Source organism: Penicillium cinerascens (genome assembly GCF_028974065.1).
Source record: "Penicillium cinerascens strain IBT 15544 chromosome Unknown contig_16_segment0_segment0, whole genome shotgun sequence".
Classification (NCBI taxonomy): Eukaryota; Fungi; Ascomycota; class Eurotiomycetes; order Eurotiales; family Aspergillaceae; genus Penicillium; species Penicillium cinerascens.
The window spans coordinates 89,062-105,633 of record NW_026695286.1 but is presented as its reverse complement, the minus strand read 5'-3'; the positions used below and the strand labels follow the sequence as shown (position 1 = coordinate 105,633).

Genomic DNA, 16,572 nt, shown 5'->3' with positions numbered 1-16,572 from the left:
ACTAACCCAATTGAAGATATATCCGTCGTGCTTTATTATTGTGCAAATCCCAGCGCAGTCTCAATCAAAATATCTTGCCCCAAACTTCCATCCAAGGGGACTACATCGAACTCGTCGTCGGCCGCTGACTCAAACTCCGTTGAAGTTTCTCGATCATCTTGAACCACCAGAAACATTTTGCTCTCCTTAGCCCTGCCGCGAAAAAGATCGCGGTCAACCCTCGTGAGCATGCCTGCATCAACCACGGACGATGACTTGGCAGGGTCTGCTCCATTGTGATCATGGTTGGCACACAACCAGGAGTAGCCAGTCTCGCACGCCGAGTTGATTCTTGCGGACAGGGTCGTAGCCAGACCATGGGCGACCTCGGTAGTCTTGGGAGTGCCACTTAAGACGATTACGGATGGATTTATCCCTTCAGTGGCCCGAGCCCAGGCGGAATTGCTCAGATACCGGATTATCTTGGTTACGAGGTGCTGGTCGGGAGCGTTGATGTCAGCAAATGTGCTTGAAAGCTTGGTTATGTTATCAACTTGAAAGTCGAAGCTGCGACGAGGAGCCGTGCTGTTGTAATTCCGCTCTATGTAATCCATGAGTTTGATGGCTGGGTTCGCAACCGGGTCGGTGTTGGTACGCAGCCGTTCGACCCACTGGGGAGGCTCGAGAAGGTCGAATTGGAGTCCAGCTTGTCGAAGGTAAGGGATGAGGTCATTAGTCCAATGCAATGTCTTTGGATTGGTCATGTTGAAAAAGGCTGGGCCTGTCCCGATGGCAGGATCATGGTCCGCAACCTCTACCATGCTCTTCGCAACCAGGTCAACCGGCAGCCAACGAAGATGCTCGTCTATTGCAGGCAAAATGCCCAGAGTGGTGGCTGTCTGGATCATAAGAGGGACAGCATCGGTGCTATTCCAAACTCCATGCTTGGTATCGCCTGTGACCTGGCCAATACGAAAGACGCGAGCTGGAACTCCGGCCTCTTCGATAGAATTCTGGCAAATGTGCTCTGCGACCAGCTTGGACTGAGCGTATCCGGTAGATTGCATAGACGAGAAATCGTCTGGGAGAGCCTCTGGAACGACAGGCAGTTTGGTGCGAAGAACGGTACCCACCGAGGAAGCGAACAGAAACTGGGCAGGGTGCACTCCAGGGGCCTTCAGACAAAGGTCGATGAGATTCCTCAGTCCTGCAATGGAGACCTTCTCAAAAGAAGCAAGACTCCAGTTGAAGTTGACGGTCCAAGCGCAGTGGTATACCTTGGCAACCTCTTCCACGATCTTGCTGTACTGCTGCGGCTGTAAACCAAGTGTTGGCTGAGACAGGTCAGCCGTCAAGGCGATAATTTTTCGGCGCTGTTGGAGAGAGAGTGTATGGTAGATTCTTCGCTGTCGCAGTGAGTCGATAACCCGAGCTGTCGCTTTTTGATCCGTGGAGGCCCGTACGAGACAGTACACGTTCGAGACAGATGGCGAACGTATAAGAGTCACTAGCAGATGCGCGCCTAAAGAGCCGGTTGCCCCGGTAAGGACCTCAAGTTATATATTAGCCTCCAGGTTCAAGCGTATCAATGAACCGGAAATAGGGATGATATACTCACCACTGACTGCACCGATGAGTTGAGTGATGCTCGAGGTTTTGGTCTGTCAAAGCGTCCGTACTTCTCGATTAAGTTCTGCATCTGCTCTTCAACAGTTTCGGATCCCTCGCCCTCAGTGCCAAGCTGGATACTTCGGATGAACCGCGTAAGAGAAAGGATGGACGGGTTGTCGAAGACAATGTTCATTCCCAGTCTCTGTCCGTTTGTAAAGATATTCTTCGCCAAGACAGTCCGTAGCTGGCTAGCTTGAAGAGAATCCATTCCAAGGGAAAATAGGTCGGCCTCATCAGTTAGGGCCTCATGATCCTCGGGAAGGCCAAGCACCGTCCGCGTGGTGTCCCGAATCAGATCGTGGACATCTTCCTCTGAACCAATTTCAGTTGAGCTAGATGATACGTTGTCCATGTAGCTCTCCTCGATTTCCTTCTCAAAGTCTTTGTAGAAAGCCTTACGGATCACAGTGCCCTTATCCGTACGTGGGTACTCGGTCCCGATTGGGAGCAAGATCACCATGTCTCGACTGATCTTCGCGTAGGTGGGCAGCACTTGTTGATACTCCTCGATAATAGGAGAGAACTTGTTGAGGATTTCGTCGTGCGAGAGGTTCTTGGCTGCTGCAGAAAGGATGATAACGATGCCAAAGTGTGGCTTGCCGACTCCGATAACCACTGCCTCGGCAACTAGTTCATTTCGCCGGACAGCTCCTTCGATCGGTAGAGGGTTGGCCTTCTCGCCGTTCTCCAGGACAATAACATCGTCGATTCGGCCAGAGTACTTCCACGCGTCCATGGTCGGGTGTTTCACGAACAAGTCCCGCGTGGCGTACGCTCCGTCCGGCCGGTTCTTCGCTACGAGAGACGGCCATCCAGGACCCACCACCAGCTCATAAGTGTTGTCTCCCTGATCTTCGAAGCGGAGGTGTTTCTTAGCAGCTTCTGACAGACGGAGATAAGACCAAGCAAGGTCCCCATCGGACCTCCACGAGGTCATCAAAGGGCCACATTCTCCCATTCCATACACAGTGACCAGCTTCACTCCTCGGGCTGTTAGAGCATCTCCCAGCTCGTCTGGACACGGCGCGCCGCCAAAGTTGATAAACTTGAAGCACTTGAGGAACAGAACACCTTCCTCCGACTCGTAGAGAATCTTGAGCGCATAAGGCACTGTGGTGAAAATCTCCACTCCGCGGTCCTCCACGCTGTTGATGAGGCTCTGTTTGGTGAGAGGGAGTGAAGCATTGAAGATGTAAATCTTCTGCCCGCTCATGAACGCGCGGAACACGCTGCTGATGCCGTGGGTGTGGAACACGGGCAATGTGAGGAATACGCGCTGACCGAGGTACTCAATATCACGCCGGTAGTTGCGCAGCGCCGCCTTGTGAGTGATGTAGATGGGCTTCGGCATCCCGTTGGAACCGCTGGAGTGGAAGATCCAAGCGACTTGGCTTGTCTCCCGATCGAGGCTCAGGCCAGGGGTCATCAAGGCATTGGCGCTTATGTCAGTCTTCAGGACCGAATGACCGTAGTCCTTGAGGCTTGGCATCTCGGCGACGACGAGGTCAGAAAACTCTTCCTGGAGCTCGGTGGCCTTTTGCTTAAACGCCGAGTTGTACACGAGGTGCGTCGAGACGGTGGTGGTCATGAGATGAGCATACGCCGGTCTTGTCAGACGAGGTGACATCAAGAGCACCGAGTGGCCCAGTTTGGTCAGGGCCAGCATGGTGACGATGTAATCGAGCTCGGAAACTCCAACAAGGGCGACCACGCTAGCCTTCTCGGAAGAGTCGTTCCGGGGTGGAAAGACATGCCGATACTGCTGTGCGACGCGGTGGGCAAAGGTGGCCAGTTGCTGGAGGCTGTAGTCAACGTAGTCGGTCCCTGACGTCGGATGGGAGATGATTTGGTTGTCTGGAATGATCTTTACTTGGGTCCTGATGAGTTCATCGACGGTGCGTGGCAAGTTGTCGTCGGTCAAGATGCTTGTTGCGCGCGCCACGCTGGCAAGAGCAGTGTGCTGTATGGTTTCGCTCATATTCGTGACTCGCACTTGTTGAATTACAGGGTAATTGAGAGTGAACCTAGCATCGTTAGACTTTGCGGTCTGTATATTGTCCCAGCCGGTTTATATCGTGCAGTACGTGACTGCGCCTCATCAAAGTCCTCACATGCCTGATCTTTTTCCGAGACCGGACTGTCCATGAACCTCTTGATGACTTCCAAGATAAGGTTCTGTCTTATCCGTATCTCAACGGGTATGTATCTCAACGGGCAGGCAAACCGGATGTTACTCATAATTACGGCCGATCTATTAGTCACACATCTACCAATTGCCACTAGGCCCGAAAGCGTTTGGGAGAAATAGCTCAGTTTGGCGCTTATCTATCGTAGGACTACGGAGCCGTATGGACAGGTAACTCTAGGTACCACTATTCCAACATCTGCATTCCTCTCCTAACAGTGCATAAGAAGAAGAAGAGCGCCTCGCTTTATCGCTTCGATATCTTTTCTGACCTGAGAGATCCTCCTACCCATTGTTATCCAATTCGTGCCCTTTGTGTATTTTTATTGCACCGAGCAGTGCTTCTCCTCATTCAGGGTATATCAGATGGATCCGCAAACTATCAGCGAAATAAAGGTCGTTGGAGAATCTGGGGTGGTGAGCAAGGCAGGCAGCAGCAGCAATAATGGCCAAGAACTGGAGGGCTGGACTGAGGCTACCACCGCCCGTCAACTGCACCGAACCTTTAAAGCTCGCCATGTTCAGATGATTTGCCTGGGTTCGTGCCACTCGTTGATGAACTAGGATGGACGAGACACTGATCTACTCTAGGGGGCTGTCTTGGCAGCGGCATCTTCATCGGTACTGGAAAGGTATGTAATCAGCCTTCTCAGCTGTCAGTTTCAAGATCTCCTAACATGACCGCAGGCGTGAGTGGACATCCTTAGTCGACCGTTATATCGCTTCGATTGCTGAATATCATGCCAGGCTTCACTATGGTGGAGCGCCGGCTATTATCATTGGCTATGGTCTCATCTGTTCCATGGCTTTGGCCGTAATGAATGTCTTGACGGAGCATGTCTGTTTGTTTCCTACCACTGGGAGCTTTATTGACCATGCCGCGCGGTTTGTCGACCCAGCTCTGGGATTTGCCATCGGTATGACAATCCTGGTGGGAGTGTAACAAAATGGCTGGACCAATACTAACCAACATCAACGTCGCAGGTTTCTGTGAATGGTTTGCTTGGATGACTGTGGTGGCTAGTGAAGGTGTCATTGTTCGTGTTGTCCTCATGTTAGTAGTAACCCCGTACAGCTACAACACCAGATGCTTGGGAACTGACTGACCATGAAATCAGGTACTGGACAACGTCCATACCAACCGCCGCATGCATGGCCATGTACCTCTTCGTCGTTTTCTTCGTCCACTGCTTCCCCAGCAGGTGGTTCGGCGAGTTCGAGTTTTACACTGCTGCCGTGAAAATAACCGCCATGTTCATCATGCTGTTCGCCTGCATCGCTATGATTGCTGGGGCCGGGCCGACCGGATCAACTGATCACGGCGACAACTACACCAAGCTTCCCGTTTTCCCGAACGGCTTCAAAGGCGTTGCCCAAACGTTCCTGCTTGCCGTATGGGCTACTGGCGGACAGGAGATCATGGGTATCACCGCCGGAGAGGCCCAGCGGCCACGTTGGGACATGCCCCGTGCGTGTAAAAACCTTTTCATGCGCATCATCGTCTTCTACGGAGCATCGACCATCTTCCTTGGCATCCTTGTCCCGTACAACAATCCACGACTTCTGGCTACAGGCACGGTGGCTGCGTCTCCTTTTGCTATTGCCCTTGTTAACGCGGGTATCAGGGTCCTACCCGACATTCTCAATGCCATCATTATCCTCGGCCTCGTCACTCTCGGTGTGGAGTCCGTATACGTGTCGTCCAGAGTGATGACGGCTATGTCTACCATGGGCATGATCCCGCGTGTATTCAGCCGACTAGACCGACAGGGCCGGCCGTACTGGTCCCTCCTGTTTACTGCGGCATGGTCTACCACCATGACATTTATCAACTGCTCCAATACTGGAGCAGTCATCTTTACTTGTAAGCACACCCGCGTCAAGCCGTGAGCATCTCATCTCGTCTGCTAACAACTCCTACAGGGTTTAGCTCCATCGCAGCAACAATCTACGTGCTGGCGTGGATGTTCATTGCAATCACAAACTGGCGATTACGAAAAGCCATCCAAGTGCAGAATGATTCAGCCTGGAAGCTGCCATACGCTTTCAAGCTCTCTGCGTACCCGGCGACATCCGTATACCTGTTCCACACATCGCTATTCGTCCTTCTAAGCACCGGGTACGTAAGTCTATTTCCAATCGGTGTGCCTACTAGCCCTACCGTGTTTTTCGAGACGTTTCTTGGCGTACCAATCTTCCTTGCCGTGTACTTGAGTTATAAGGTCATATGTCGCACCAAGTTTGTGAATCCTGCAAAGGCAGATTTGCAGACTGGCCGCCGACCCTTGACGGAAGATGATATTCTTTTCTTGGATTCCTACTATTCTAAGCCTGCGTGGAGAAGGGTACTTTCTTATCTGAGTTTTTGAATTTATGGGATAGCCAATTAGATATGTTACATTTTCATAGAGCGATATTGTTGTTGTAGGGGCAAGAAGACACAATGTTCAGAAGTGACGAAAGAACGCAACAACATACCAGAGCACAATAATACTCTCCGTCTGAATTTATGTATTTGATGAGCTTCTGGGCAGGGTTGGCGTGCCGACAGGTCCATTACTCGGTATAGGTAGCGAATGGGCACGGATGCTTTGAAGACAAATTTGCCCTTCTTGGGGAGGCAAACCAGGGTCAGAAAACTACGAGATCAGGCCTCTGCATTCAGCCGAGAAGCATCATATACGACGTCAAGCTCATGACTACTCTGCCCGTTAGTATGACTGCCACGCGGTATCGAGACTTTGGCACGTTCTCTTCTCGTCATTGTAAAGAGCCCCACGGCCGAGATGCAACGACCAAGGCACTGTACTGAGCTTGGCTCTGCAGCACGTGCTTTGGTACCGTGGCCATGGCTTTGCATCACAAATTGTGACATGCCCTGGGATAGTGCTGCTTCATACACTAGCTTACGATGCACCTTGCATCCCTGAGGCTATGTGAGTGCTGGCTGGGGAAGATGCATGGGCAGATTCGTAAGTAGCCCGGAACGATAATGGCAGCCACGGGCAGTGTGGAACGAGGGTCAGGCGCGAGCTATACGGCTGTGCATGACCTTGAGCAGCAAACAGTCGGGAAATTTCCGATACAATTTTTGATCTGATTTACATGGTCTTATTTCGGTGCCTCGTCGAATAAGCCCTGGGCACACTTTCCTACCGCTTCTACCTGCACTACAATCCGGTGTGGGCGGAAACTGCATATCATCCGCCACCATAATCTTATGAGTTACGTATCACAATGTGCCATCATGCATTTACAAGGTTCCCCGCAAAGGATCGAGAAGCCTGATAACATTTGTTCCTTCAAGGCTGGCTACCGATTGGCAGGACGATCAGGACAACGGTTGCACACACTTCCCCGCGCCATCACAGGTAGTGCCTGTTTGCCGCAGAGAGTAACCTAGGAGTTGCCTCTGGATGTTGATAGGCAGCGGCCTACCTCAAAGTGGCTATCCATCGGGTTTCTTTGTCATCCCCCCGATATAGTCTAAAGATCGCTACGCACATCACACCGTGGGGCCAAAGTACAGGTAGGGTGGCGAGAGGTGCCGGCCGGGCTGCCGGCCGGAGTGCCGGCCGGAGTGCCAGTTACTCTTATTAGCCAGGTTTGAATTTGCTAAACATCGACAAAGTGAGACCCTATACTCCGTAGTCTCTCTTCTATCTTGATAACTGGCCTAGAACCTGCCGATGAATTTTGGGCCATTGACCACGGCATGGCGAATGGCGTCTGATAACGATAAAGCAATAGACCCTTATTTTGCCTGGTTCGCAGGGCGAGTGAGACGACGCCTCGCTCCTGGCTGTCGATAATCACAAGTTAAATGAGGATTTGTACCGCTGAATCGTCTAGTAATCTGCATACTCCTACTTTCGTGCGTGGTTGCATTACATTGTCTCCCGTATAGCAAACATACGACTTAGATCTACTCACCATGGCCACTTCGCAAGTTTCATCAATTGCCAATAGCAAGACCAAGCCCGCCAATGGAGTGTCTGACAGATCATGGCACTTTGGAGACGGAGCAACTGCGACGACATCTGAGAAGAAGTGCATAGAGATCGATCCATATGGGCTAGGAAGTTAGTTCCAGCACCCCAAATCTCGTTTGTAATACAGATATGTTAGCAAACGCGTTATACATCGTGATGCCTCGTGTTACGACAGCCAACTGATCGGTAGGTGAATAGGAACCATTGCGGCAAACTACAAGCTCATGATTTCGGGCTTTGTGCCACGGCCAATTTCCCTCCTCAGCACACAGTCTAAAGATGGTAGGTAGCCGTGGCTGAAGTTCCTGGGCCGGATGCAGGATTTTGGCTAATGGACTGTCCTCACCGAGCAGGCACGTCGTCAAATCTGGCACCGTTCAGCTACTCTCAGATGGTGAACGTAGACCCTCCAATCTTCATAGTAGGGTTTACCACACCAGACAGTGGTGGCCACAAGGATAGCCTCCGCAATTTGCTTGAAAGTGGGGAGTGTAAGTGATAGTTACTAGCGGTGAAGTCGGCTCCAGAGATTGATGCGAAATCCAGGTGTCATCAATATTGTGTCCGAGAACTTTGTCGAAGCCGCGAATGCTTGTTCGCTCGACGCCCCCTATGGCAAATCTGAATGGGCATGGTCTGGGTTAACCAAAGCAGCCAGCACAACCGTGGGACCCTCCCGCGTGAAGGAGTCCATCTTTTCAATCGAAGGGAAACTGTCCCGAACTGTGGACTTTGACAGCCGCATAACCCCCGGGAGCACCAGCGGCACAATGGCCATCATCGAAGGTACTCGATTTTGGGTCCGAGAAGACGCCCTGGATGAGCGCAACTGCATTGATCTAGACGTTCGTGATGCTCCGAGTCACCGAGGAAAGCTCATAAGCGTGGGTAGCATATACTAATGAAACACTTGCTTTATAGGTTCTAAAGCCTATCAGTCGACTCGGTGGCATAACATACGGAAAGACAGTCGTCGCTCGCACGATTTCTCGGCCGAGATGGGAGGAGGCCCAAAAGTAAGTGAGATAAGGCAGAGTGCTGCGTGGTAGCGGACAACTGTAGAAGAGGCTGGAAGTGGAAAGTTGAGCGTGAGAACAGCATATATTGAGACCAAAATCATGCCTCATTTAAATGCAAATAGATATTGATCGCATGCGACAAGAAGTGCCAAAAAGCAAAACCGTGAGAACCATAACCCAAAGCGCAGAAAGTCCAGTCACCTAAAGTCAATGCCACTGTTATATGCATAAAATAGCCTCAGCGTCAGGTACGTTTTCTCTCACGCCCATTCCTCTGGGAGACGGAACTCTATATCGCCGTAGGAGAATGAGCTCCACATATGATCAAGTCCAAATGCCATCGGCGTTCGAGAACCCGAGTTTGGAGCGATGCCGTTGCCGTTGCCTGTAGCCAGGGGGGCAGCTGCTCCGGTGGCTGCCCAGTCAACTCGTTGGCCTGGTTCTCGCCGCTGTGTGGTGTCCCAGGCAATCCCGGATTGGACACGAGGTTCTGCATTTGACCGCTCGAGGACGCCGGCGGCGATAGTTGACAGGTTGCCGCCGAGTTTCTCCACGCAGACCCTGGACGAGGAGCATCTGTCGCTTGTGAAGCCAATGGTTGTCCCTGACCCAGAGAGCATACCGTCAGCGGGAAGTGGAGGATACAGTTTTTGACCGACACTGCTTTACACGGCGAGCTCGCTGTAATTAGATGATGGGGAAGGTTCCAAAAATGCTTACCGTTCTACCAACGCCTTCTGTGGGGCTTAAAGTTGAAGCAAGCTTCGACGCTGAGGCTGTGCGGAGGGCGTTTTCCCACCGCTGAGCCATGGGCCAGTCATATCGCAGCTGATTCAAGGTATCGATGGCTCGGTGGAACATGCCCTCAGCTTGAGGAGCCAGTTCCGGGCAGACTATTCAAACAATACGTTATTATTTAACATCTCAAACTCATTATTCGGCACTAAGAGTGGTACAAACGTTCTGGATAGTTCCACACATGCAAAGCCAATGACCGGCACGTGTAGATACAGAACAACTGTGACTTGGTGTCAGCCTTCCATGTGGCGCCGTTAGTGAGATTTTGGGAAACGTTACCAATTCCGTTGGGAAAGCCTCGTCGGCAGCCCGAAGACGCGTAAAGGCCTCGATTTGCTTGTCCATCTCGAACAAGTGTAGGAACAGCTTCCGCGACATGTTGGCCCAATAACCCGGTGGCGCTCCGTCTTCGCTTGGGTCACTGGGATTGAGAAGCGCAGTCATGATCCTGGTAGGATTTCACGTTTAGCTGGCAGGACTGAGGGAGTTACAGTGAAGAAGCAAAGACCTACTGTCGAAGATAGTAGCGGTTCAAAGTTATGTTGCACAGTCGCAGGATCATGACGAGAGACAGATAGCCCTATAGGGTGTTAGTTTGCAATAACAACAAAAAAAAAAAAAAAGGAAAAGGTGGGCAGGCCTGCATCACGTACCCAGTGAAGGTTCTCGACCTTGAACCCACGGAGATTCCACATGGACCAACGATGACGAGAATCGAGGCCATCCTCCCACTCTTTCAAGACATGCGACAATAGGGTGTGATGGCTTCCCGGACTCCATGTTGCCTCGTCAAAGTTGTCCACCGTCGGGTGTGTCAGCCGAGCCACATGGCCCCAGAGATTTTGTACCTGTATGAGTGACGCGAAGAGCGACCTCTCCGGGAGGCACACCAGATGAGGGTTTCTCAGCGCAGGAAAAGTTCCTGGTAATGCTGCTCTTGTCGTGGCGCGGCGACCAAACGCGAAGTCGTTCTCTTCGCAGGGAAGTAGCACGGACAAGTCGCGCAACGGAAAGGCGGAGGGTACCGTGGCATCACAGTGCAGGCTTTCTTGTCCTACCAGAGGGGCAATGTGAGCATAACTTTTTCTTTGATCAGCAGCCAGGTAGTGTCATTATTACCTTGCAGTACCCAGAACGTCCGCCTAGCTACTTCCGATTCGACGATATCAGTGGCGGTAGGGTTTAGGGGAAGGTCGTAAGTCTGTTCTCTATGAAGACCCAGAATGCTTGCCACTACCACGAAAATGCCATTAGACTTGTCATACGGATAGGGGCGAGTTATTGGAGATTTACTTCGAACAGCAATGCCCATGTGCATCTAGCTCATCGAGTCAGTCTCGTACGTGTAAAGTAAGCAAGGGTAAGATACTTACACAGCTGAGGTTTCTGTCATCACTACCCCATTCGGCCAGTCCAAGAAGGAAGAAGGCTTGCGTATGCTCCGTCGTCGGCAGGTGAAGAGCCTTGAGACTCCAAGCCGTGGCCCTCTCCATGAAGAGCTCGGTAGCCTTGCGGCCGCCTCCATACCTGCTCCTGAGCGAAGGGGTGAACTGAGCCGCAACACTCAAGAGGCTGTAGATGAGGAACAGATCTGACTGCTTCGGCTGCTGGGACAGCCTCTCCAGAAATAGAGCCTTTGCAATGAAACCTGCAGCGACATGAGCAACTACCGGAGTGCCATTTGTGTTGCTCGGCAAAGGCTTGACTTACCCAACTGATAGTAAGAGGAGATGAAGGTTCTTCATCCTTCTAGAACTTCTTGCAGAGGAGGGATGATCTCAAGCGCAGCCGCGGATGTCTGTAGCTCGTTGGTGATGACGGGAGTCTCTACCAATAAAGGCGGACCTTCGTCTGACTTGGAAGACAGCGACAGTGCACTCGAAGAGGCTCGTTCTGGTGCGGTGTCGGTCGGTAACCTGCCATGGCTGTGTAAACCACGGACGACATCCAGTGGAAGGATGAAGAAGAATGGTTCGCAGACAGCGACTCACCTCGGATTGGCCGATTTGATGGGTCTTCGTCGCCGGACCTGGGGCACAATGAGCATGCAAGCAGATAGGAAACCAGGAGACTGGACTTGGGAACTCGGACACTCGGGGGCAGGGTATGAAACTTGCCTGTCTGTCGTAGTCGGTGGCCCCGCGCACTGGAAAGGAGCTGCGGCAAGCATAAGCTACATCACGAAAAAAGGATAACCAAATGCAAGATTGCGACAGCTCACCAGCCAGCCGCTTCCGCGGTGCCTGCTTCCATACAACTCCAACAGGGCGGCTGCGCGTTTCTATGAGAGCACTTGATACGAAGCAGTCGGCACCTATGCATTCCAACGAAAAATAATTCAAGTCAGCCCGTGGTTCCACAATCGTCAATGATCCTCGCCCCGAAATACGTGGCGGTCATGGTCATGGGCCATACCGTCGACAAGCTACCGATGCCCTCTTCAGCTTGATCGGTGCTTGGGATCTAAGCACCTGCATGCTGTTCTGGAGACCATTCGAATTCATTGATAAGACGGTGACAGGCAAGAAGGGCAGGAGGAGTGAAGTGACTGGCAGGGTAGCAAGCTACACCGGCAGGCAGAGATAGAGGAGACAAGCAAGAGTTGTTACCGTATTAAATCCGCTAGGCGGCCTGCACTCTCGAATGGTCAGGTGGCCAATGGCAGGAGTGATGGTTATCTCGACAAGGAACCTGTGTGGGCTAAGTCCAAACAGGTTAAGCAGCAGACCAAACTATTAGACCAGTCCAGTTCTGGATAGACTGCGCCAAAACCCGCAAAAGGGCCTAAAACCTGGGTCCACGGCCCAACCCGTATGGGTTATGGGTAGGCATTGACATAGCCCGCCCGTGGGTATACCCGCGCGGGTATTATCTTTGCCTACCCGCCCGTGAGTCATACCCGTGGGTACCCGTGGACCTTTAGATAGGGAGGATAGTTATTACGGCCCTTAAATAATATAAGGCAACTTAGATACCTAATTAGGTATATTAGAAACTATATAAGAGGGTTTCCCGCGAATCTATATAAAAGTGAATGCCACGTGATCGTATAAAGGAATAAAAGGCACTCTCTTATAATTAATAAACTCTCTTTTTTAAGGATTAGTTTAGTCACAATCGCAGGATTGAAATTCTCATCTATATACTTATAATTCCATCTAGTCCCTTACCTAGCCTAACTCCAGTCCTAACACAGTGGGCTTTGGCGCAGTCCAGTCCTTGCCAAGGTCTAGCACGGAACCTTTTTGCTCCTATGCAATTCTAGGCTTTTGATATAGACTCAAGCTCTTTTTGTAGAGTCTTCCATGATTCCATTCCCCTCATTGCAGCAGTCTCCGGTTGACTGCTCCTCTCCCGCATGCCGCGGTCAAAGACCTCCATCGAGACCCAGCCTCTGAAACCTATCGCAAGGATCCAAGCCTTAGAAATCTCGGCAATAGGCAAATAAGCCCCATGGCCATGTTCAAAAGGAAATGGCCGTGCATGTTTGGACCAAGTAAATTGGGGCGCCTCCCCTACGACAAACCACGGGTGATTTTTGGAGAATGGAGGATCGAATCTTTCGCCATCAGATAGCTGGAGAAAGAAGATTTTCTCGACAGGGCAATTGGTAATAAAGCGATCGAGTGATTTGCGAAGGGCTTTATCAGAGTCAGGGAAGCGACCCGACGCAGCGAAAAGGTCACCCCATAGCTTCGTTGCTTCATGAAATGTGTCTAGACATAGACCAAAGTTCGGTCGATTGACTTCATTGACATATTGCAAAGCGACTTCCCATGTAGAGCAATGTGTTCCCCAGGACAAATACTCATATGCAATTGATACGACCGGTTGCTCCGCACTTCCGATATCAGCTAACTGCTTTAGTTCACTGATGACCACGTCTTTATTGCCGATAGCGTCTGGTTTGTAATTTGACGGAATCTGCAAATATGGCGCGCCAAGGACTCTAGCGACCCGAATCCAATGCCTGGCCTTCTGTAATCTGTCGCTAAGAGGCGATCGGTCTCCTTCGTAATTTTCAAAAGGTGCCAAAGACAGAATGTCCAAGTTGAGTTTTTGGCATAACACGCGGATCTTCTCAGCGCCGCCAAGAATCGAAATGTTCTGAGTATGAGACAACGCTTCTAACTCGAAATAGACAATTTCAATGCCTTTGTATCCGGCTTCCGCTGCAGCATGGATTTTGTGGTCCAGGTGATGAGAAGGGTGTTGGCCTAGAGATAAGCTGGCTATAGCCAGTTTATTCGAGAGCATGATGTGGGCGCCTGGGAAGGAATAATGACAAAAATCCGGCTGCCAAAATAAGAGAAGCAATGAAAAGATACACGCAATATATAACTTGGAAAGAATGCGGGGTGAATTCGGATTCCTTTCTCCGCGCGGCACATGAGACAGAAATTAGTGGGTCATTTGGCTATGTGACTCTCAAAGTGAAGTCTGATAGGACGCGAACATTAAGATCTAGATTTTGTTAAGGTCGTCTATCAGGGAACAAGTGTCCTACGTATGATAATAATTATGAAATAGTTTCTTTCACTTTTCCTCACGTTGGAGGTCTCACATTATTACGAAGAGTAGAGTTTTCCTATCTTGGGATGAGCTGCAGATATTCCAACCACGGGCCTGGGATTGCTCATTCATTTGTAAGCAGAAACTAGAGGTTGTTATTCTCCGGACACGATTTTCCGTCTCCACCGGAGGTGTGAGCACAACCGCGGAACTATCTTGCATTATCCGAAAGCCTGAAATGTCACTATTCTCTCAAGTCCACTCAGAATGCTTTGAAATGGCTGCCCCTGGAAAGCGTTTTCCGCCTCCTTTTGCAGTTTCAAGAATAATAGATCCTATAAATCCGGAGGAATGGTCAAGGCGAGTTCTTCCGTTGAATCATTACTGGTCTCTGCTGTTTTGTTTTATATTTCATTGTCAATCAAGTGTTCTCAAAATGGTATCCGTTGTTGCTCCTCCAGTTTCGACAAATATTGAAGCCACTTCGGACAATATCGACGCCGTCAATGTCCTCAAGGCAAACTCAAAGCAAGCGTCAAAGGACTTGTACGATGAGTCTGAATTTGACAAAGCCAAGGACAAGTCAGCTTTCCGCCAGTTCAACGATGCTTGCGACCAAGTCAAGGATTTCTATGCTCAGCAGCACACCCTACAAACGGTGGCCTTCAACTTGAAGGCCCGTAATGACTTCCACAACAAGACTCGCGCACACATGACTATTTGGGAAGCAATGGAGAAATTAAACACATTCATTGACGAATGTGACCCCGACACCCAAGAATCTCAGGTGACACACTTGCTCCAGTCTGCCGAAGCTATCCGCAAAGAGGGTAAGCCACGCTGGATGCAACTTGTTGGATTGATCCATGATCTTGGCAAGCTCCTTTTCTTCTTCGGCGCTCAGGGCCAATGGGACGTTGTGGGAGACACCTTCCCCGTTGGGTGTGCGTTCGATGATAGAATCATCTTCGGGACTGAGTCTTTCAAGAAGAACGACGATTTTGAGAACCCAATCTACAGCACCAAGTCCGGCATTTACTCCCCTGGCTGTGGTCTAGAGAATGTCATGCTCTCTTGGGGACATGATGAATACCTTTATCATATCGTGAAGGATCAGTCAACCATTCCCGATGAGGGGCTCGCTATGATTCGGTACCACTCGTTTTATCCATGGCATCGCGAGAACGCCTATCATGAGCTTATGAATGAGCATGACCAGAAGATGCTTGAAGCTGTGCGGGCTTTCAATCCGTATGACTTATACTCCAAGAGTGATGAAGTGCCAAACGTTGAAGAATTGAAGGTGAGAATCATTTCTAAATAACATTGCCTTTTGTAGCTACATGCTAATATGATTCTAGCCTTACTATCTTGAACTCATTGATGAGTATTTCCCAACAAAGGTTCTGAGATGGTAATAGCTCGTCTTCATGGATTTCTCTCTAGGTTTGCAGTATTTATATGTGTATGACATGGATTCAAACTATCGAGGCCATTTGAATGGACAACATGGCATTCCATTTTATGTTTTTAGTTTGCTTGTTAGGACCAATTCAATTTCTTTGTAGTATGCTATTCAGTTTCATAGAAATATGGGCTCAAAATGATACCCTTCAGTGTTTCTGGCTTTCATATGACATTTGGAAATCAAGTTCAGCAGGATGCAGTGGCTGTGACTGACTGATGTCCACGACTTGTTTCTCTAGTTTTCAGGAAAATACTTTATGCTTGAAAAGAGTTACAGCGGAGAGTTTTGTTTCTGAGATCCCTTCGTATTGGCCTCTATTTGACAAACTACCACTTCGGATATACCAACTTCTGGGAGGAGATACTTGACTTGTGGTTTCCCTCTAAGACTACATGGAAGCGCACAATTTGGCAATTGGCTATTGAGTACTCTGGTTAGGCGAGATGAACTGACGTGATTTCTTCGTGGAGATTTGACTCACGTGATATCTACTCGTTTAAGCTTTTCCATGTCAACATACGCCAGAGGCTGACGGAAATTATATTCCTGTGCAGTTGAAATGTTGTCATGATGGGAAATGGAACACATACTATTGACCTGCGTAGCATTCCGTGGCAAGATTTCCCCAGCTATGGGGGCCAATAGGTGATAGCACCGAAATGCGGGGTACTTATGATATCCGCATTGAGTGGCGTTCGGTCCGGAAACCTAATACCGCCTTCTTCACTGGGTAATATTCAATTTCCAATTTGTTGACCCTGTCAAGAACAGCTCTTTTGAGGGGAAGAGAGCTTGGACATACTACTGGGGATGTCTGAGAAGACCTTGCGACCACCCTAAGATTCTCGGTAATGGGCTGATTGCTTTTTTCAAACACCCACACCACGAAGCCATTGCGAAAGTCTAGATAGTATTATTAATAAATCAAGTTTATTGTCCATACCGAGC

General features: G+C 50.1%; 6 protein-coding genes across 6 annotated transcripts; 3 read left to right on the top strand and 3 right to left on the bottom strand.

Moving 5' to 3' along the window:
* Positions 1-35: 35 nt before the first annotated feature.
* On the bottom strand, positions 36-3,628 carry N7498_000034 (putative NRPS-like enzyme; the record flags this gene model as incomplete). Its single annotated transcript, XM_058447097.1, has 2 exons — positions 36-1,529; positions 1,598-3,628. The coding sequence occupies 2 exons, from the start codon at positions 3,626-3,628 to the stop codon at positions 36-38; spliced, it is 3,525 nt and encodes a 1,174-aa protein (XP_058312508.1).
* A 573-nt stretch (positions 3,629-4,201) lies between these two features.
* N7498_000033 (uncharacterized protein) lies at positions 4,202-6,292 on the top strand (the record flags this gene model as incomplete). The annotated part of the gene is made up of 8 exons (XM_058447096.1): positions 4,202-4,373; positions 4,427-4,467; positions 4,523-4,524; positions 4,583-4,752; positions 4,820-4,889; positions 4,954-5,699; positions 5,759-6,180; positions 6,245-6,292. 8 exons carry the CDS (start codon positions 4,202-4,204, stop codon positions 6,290-6,292), a joined length of 1,671 nt encoding a protein of 556 aa, XP_058312507.1.
* Positions 6,293-7,769: 1,477 nt separating this feature from the next.
* N7498_000032 (flavin reductase family protein) lies at positions 7,770-8,841 on the top strand (the record flags this gene model as incomplete). The annotated part of the gene is made up of 5 exons (XM_058447095.1): positions 7,770-7,917; positions 8,026-8,109; positions 8,181-8,318; positions 8,374-8,672; positions 8,749-8,841. Coding segments are annotated over 5 exons (762 nt in total), but the record flags the coding sequence as incomplete, so codon positions are not given.
* A 265-nt stretch (positions 8,842-9,106) lies between these two features.
* On the bottom strand, positions 9,107-11,897 carry N7498_000031 (fungal specific transcription factor domain-containing protein; the record flags this gene model as incomplete). Its single annotated transcript, XM_058447094.1, has 9 exons — positions 9,107-9,509; positions 9,567-9,583; positions 9,924-10,092; positions 10,157-10,224; positions 10,298-10,698; positions 10,764-10,962; positions 11,018-11,292; positions 11,636-11,673; positions 11,866-11,897. 9 exons carry the CDS (start codon positions 11,895-11,897, stop codon positions 9,107-9,109), a joined length of 1,602 nt encoding a protein of 533 aa, XP_058312505.1.
* A 1,008-nt stretch (positions 11,898-12,905) lies between these two features.
* On the bottom strand, positions 12,906-13,901 carry N7498_000030 (sugar phosphate isomerase/epimerase family protein; the record flags this gene model as incomplete). Its single annotated transcript, XM_058447093.1, has 1 exon — positions 12,906-13,901. The coding sequence occupies one exon, from the start codon at positions 13,899-13,901 to the stop codon at positions 12,906-12,908; it is 996 nt and encodes a 331-aa protein (XP_058312504.1).
* A 691-nt stretch (positions 13,902-14,592) lies between these two features.
* On the top strand, positions 14,593-15,574 carry N7498_000029 (inositol oxygenase; the record flags this gene model as incomplete). Its single annotated transcript, XM_058447092.1, has 2 exons — positions 14,593-15,459; positions 15,518-15,574. 2 exons carry the CDS (start codon positions 14,593-14,595, stop codon positions 15,572-15,574), a joined length of 924 nt encoding a protein of 307 aa, XP_058312503.1.
* Positions 15,575-16,572: the final 998 nt, after the last annotated feature.